This window comes from Dysidea avara, chromosome 3 (assembly GCF_963678975.1).
Source record: "Dysidea avara chromosome 3, odDysAvar1.4, whole genome shotgun sequence".
NCBI classification, from domain to species: Eukaryota; Metazoa; Porifera; class Demospongiae; order Dictyoceratida; family Dysideidae; genus Dysidea; species Dysidea avara.
Genome location: NC_089274.1, coordinates 33,634,241 through 33,639,307, shown reverse-complemented (window position 1 = coordinate 33,639,307; position 5,067 = coordinate 33,634,241). Strand labels below are relative to the sequence as shown.

The 5,067-nt window shown below is 34.9% G+C and overlaps 1 protein-coding gene across 1 annotated transcript; it reads left to right on the top strand.

Annotated features, from left to right (window-relative positions):
* The first annotated feature begins 235 nt into the window (after positions 1-235).
* LOC136250794 (uncharacterized) lies at positions 236-4,891 on the top strand. The gene is made up of 3 exons (XM_066043087.1): positions 236-422; positions 4,273-4,629; positions 4,718-4,891. Exons 1-3 carry the CDS (start codon positions 336-338, stop codon positions 4,742-4,744), a joined length of 471 nt encoding a protein of 156 aa, XP_065899159.1. The 5' UTR covers positions 236-335; the 3' UTR covers positions 4,745-4,891.
* The last annotated feature ends 176 nt before the right edge of the window (positions 4,892-5,067 follow it).

Below are 5,067 nucleotides of genomic sequence, written 5' to 3'. Positions count from 1 at the left end.
TTCTGCCAATGATTTCAAAAGGATCAGGAACCTATAGGCAGGTAAACCGCTATCTTTATGAACTAATTATCCGGCAGTATTGACTTCATTTCCGTTCATTGCATGCAACTACGTCATATAACCGAGGTCATAACATAACGCATGAACTCACTTGGCGGATATTGAAATTCTGGGTAAAATTTAGTAGTCAGTTAATGCTAAACTACCGACTTCTGAATCTATTGCTATTGGAAGTTAGCGCGCAGTTGCTAGCTAGCTATATATAACTTAAGGCAATCTAGTTGCAGTCAGTCGATGCCAGTGGCTGAACTGTTATTTTCAGTGTTGTGTAGTTAATGGCCTCGTTGCGTAGCGGTGCTTTGTGGAATCCAGTCAATGAGAATTTTTTCGATGAGTTTGTCTGTACCAACAGAAACAATGAGGTAAGCGACTGCATGTGCCAACCTATTTAGCTATCAATATAATTAGCTATACTGCATGAGCTAGTCTCCTGCTAGCTATAACTATATTATATGCTCAGGAAAAGAAACACACGTGTACATTGCTACAGTCCAGCTGTATTAGTTTACCTATATATTTATTTATTCAGCATTATTTCAAATAAATAAAAGAAAAATAAACTATAATATTATTGCCTCGCCGGCGCTCAAACTGTGGGCAGAGAAGCAAACTCTGCTCAATCGTGTGTCGAAATAATATAGAAAATGAGTTAGGTTAAATATAGAATGTCATCTCTATGTGTCAATTCGGATTTATGAAAGGCTGTTCAACTTTACAACAACTTCTCATATTTTTAAACAGTATTCATGAACACTGTAAAATTCAAACAGATGTAATATACTTAGACTTTGCAAAAGCATTTGACAGAGCTCCCCACAATGAATTACTTTTATTGTATTATTGTATTAATGGTTCATATTCCACCTTCTTACCAGTCCTATCAGGTGTGCCTCAAGGGAGTATTCTAGGACCACTTTTATTTCTTATCTACATCAATGACTTATTTTTATCTGTCCGTTCCTCTAATGCTCTCTCCTTTGCAGATGACACAAAATGCTATAAACAAATTCTTGAACATCTAGACTCCATACAACTTCAACAAGACCTTGATTCAATGGCAAACTGGTCTAGAGATTGGAACCAATTTTTTAATACCAGCAAGTTTATGCATCTATCATTTAATACAAAATTCCCCACATCCTACTTTATAGACGGCACTATAATCAAAACTAGTAGTACTCACCGTGACCTCGGTGTCATTTTATCAACTGATTTATCTTGGAAAAATCATTATAACCATATATCAGCTAAAGCCTATAGAACCCTTGGACTACTGAGACGTACCTTCAGCCACTCAGTTGACATTCCAACCAAGAAAACTTTGTATTTAGCATTAGTTCGATCACAATTACTTTACTGTTCTCCTTTATGGCACCCCTACCTTATTTGCGACATCTCTACTTTAGAAAGAATCCAATGCCGGGCAACCAAATTTATTCTAAATGACTATGTAACCGATTACAAAACACGTCTTATCAAACTTAACATACTACTACTGATGTACACCTATGATCTTTATGACATACTCTTCTTCGTAAAATCAATACAGCATCCATCTAATCATTTCAATATCAGTAACTATGTCAACTTTTGCCACAATCCTACCAGATCCTCCACCAGTAACAAGCTTCAACACAATTTTACATCATCCAACAAACAAAGTAACTTCTACTTTAACAGATTACCAAGAACCTACAACAGTCTACCAGTACTTGACTTAAATCAACCTTTTTCCACCATTAAATCACAGTTACTCAAGATCTTCTGGCAGCATTTTACAAACAATTTTGACTCTGACAATCCTCACAGTCTGCACTTTGTTTGCCCTTGTAGTACCTGCTCCAAGTCTCCTCGCCCACCAAACTTCAGCAGTAATTAATAATTTTTTTTTCTTGCTCTCTCTTAAAATAAGTACTTAGCTATATAAGTAAGTTTATTATTAAATACACATGTAAGTTTTAAAATTATAGGATAGTTCAACTATATATCAAATTGTGGTGGATACGCATGCACATGGCTCACGTGGGATATAAATTACTTACTTAATGATTGTAGTAGTTGCTGTTGCTGTGATTATTGTAATCTGTATGATATTACAGTGTTCATGATTAAGAATCTTTAATCACGATACTACACAAATGTAAATGTATGTAATAACCTTAGCCAGCTAACTTAATTTGATTGTAATTTTATACATTCAATTGTAAATGTAAGTTGTACGTATACTTTTACTGGCTGTGGGCACCAGTTGCCCACAGACCATTAATGCAGGCCTTGCCTGCATTAAAAAGCAGTTAAAAAAAATAAATAAAAATAAAAAATAAAATAGGAATTGTACATGTCAGTGGCAGTTAATGAGTTCCACTCTTGTATTGTTCTAGAGAAAAGTTGTTGGGAGTAGCTATGAAATGATGATGCCGTTGGAAAGATAATTGATGTAGGAACTTTTTAATGTGATTATGGTCTATATCTTACCGCTATGTCGAATTTGAAGTACCGGTATATACTAAGCCAGGGGCGGTGAAGCAGGCCAAAGAGTGAGGGGGCCAGGCCAGCTGAAAGTTAAAGACAAAAAAAAAAAAGGGTTACAGCCTGCTGACAATAGCTGCTCTCCGCCAATATATCTCCTAATTTATTTACAACTACACAATACACATACGTGCTAAGTATAACTTGCTACACTGCTTCTCTGAATCGTGACTGCGACTGCTTTATTAGAGTATCCAGATCCTGACTGTTCTAGTAGAGTATCTCAATCTTTTCTTGCAAACAGTGTCCCCGTCTCCACCGCCTATGTATACTAAGCGATTGTTTAACAATTCACCATCTGTATGATGTTGGGTTTTTCTGCATTCAACAGACTATACTCATGCACTTACTCAAGTTTCTGACTCCCTACATGCTTCACAAGCTTACTGTAGCCTCCCTGCAATACAGCATACAGGTCCCTAGTGGGAACTATAACTGATCTATAGTCACACTGATATATGAACTAGAAGCCATAAGATCTATAGGTCCCAGTCCTATATAGGCTTTATAATTTAATAAGTTTGACTCCTTGCTTCGCAGGGAGTCAGAAACTATAAATCATTATAATTATAGTTTGTGTATAAGGATAGATTACTAAAAGAAAGAAAGAAAAAACAATAAAGCAATGAAATGGAAGCATCTATAACTTGGTCAGGTGATATAAAAATCATTATAATTGCATCAAGTTGTAATATTAGCAGTATGTAGAGAAGGAATGTAAAGTGTTTTTTAAACATAAAAACTAAACAGCTAAAGTATATAAGATCACATAAATGTAAATTCTAAAGGAGATGTTCAACAGTGTGAATGTGTTAGACCAGAAACTGCTTACCATAATGATGTGAGGGGTCAGTGTATAAAGAGGACATGTGCTATTTATATTTTAATGGAATGAATGATATGTTGTAGCCATGTAAATAATGTTATCACTAAGTAAATGACAGAATTTCATGGCAGTCTCAAATTAATTTTTAGGACTGGAAAATTATCGCAATTCAATTATGTCCCAAAATTCTGTTTAATGCTTATTCACCTAATTTTCCAAATGGCATTTGTCCCCTTTTGCCAATGATGCCTTTGAATCATTTCTTTCTCCTAGTAAAAAATAAATTGGAAATTTTGCATGGGTATTGCAAACAGAAAACATACAGAGTGCTGGCAATTGTAAATATGTTTTAGATTCTGGTTGCAGCATCAGAAGGTCAACTTTAGGCTTAAACCATACTGTACAGGATTATATGCTGTGCCCTTAGTATTGTTATACTACTATATATATACGTATATAGACTGTTGATGTTCAACATAAAGTGACTGATAATGCATACATTATGTATCCTTATTCATAACATTCAAGTCTCAGAAGGATTAGTTTTCTTGTGGACCCCCTGCTCTATTATGCTGATGGAGTGCACTTCATACACTGTAATTTACACTGATTTTAACTGTTTTTCTTAATCACCACATTATGTTTGTTCTGTTAGTGCTTCCACTTTGTGAATACTACATTGCTTCCCCATGGTGTGTGTGGTGCATGAGCGTGGGAATGTGTGTGTGTATGTGTGCATGTGTATTTGTGTGTGTATGTGGCCCACAAAATCTGCATGTGCTATATAGCTACTACTATATATGTGTACTATGCCTTCACTCAGCATCATGTACATTATACCGTTACTCCCCATTTAGTTGTTCAACAAAGTGTGTTCAATTCGTACTGCAACCAATGAAGATATAGAATCTATCTACAAAGTAAATAATGACTCTGTTCGTGAATTATGCAGCAGCTGTTATAATGAAGAAGATATCATACCATGGATTGCTAGGCTGCATCCATCAATGTACAAACCATTCATAGACAATGGAACAATGAAAGTGGTTGCATTAGAAAGTGAAGTTGTGGCATGTGGACGTTTGGAGCCATTCTCTGATACAACTGCTACAGTGTGTTGTTTATATGTATCCCCAAGTATGTCACGGAAAGGTATAGGAAGACTATTGTTGCAGTTCTTAGAGAAAGAGGCTAAAGTTAAAGGATACAAAAGTGTAAGGCTAGAATCTTCCTTTAATGCTGAAGGGTTCTATAGAGGTAATGGTTACCATGTTACTCAAAAAGATCTTTTGCATTTTATAGGAGATCACCCAATATACTCCGCATTGATGACTAAAATGTTGTGAACAATTGAATTTGTTATTGCACGTAAGAGGTGAACGTGCAATGTGTAATTTTCACTTGTTATTTGATTTAATTTATGTACTGTATACGTATATGTTTATTTATGCTAAGACTTTAAAGCTACATTTTGTTACTTTGAGGAATGAATGTAAAGTAGAACAAATGGATTCATCATCTGTTATATAAATTTGGGTAAACCATTTAACTACGTATGACCTATATAATATTATATATAGTTCAACTTATAGGATGCCTTACAAAATATTATATACAAAAACAGTTTTTTTATAAAGCACAAAATACTGAGC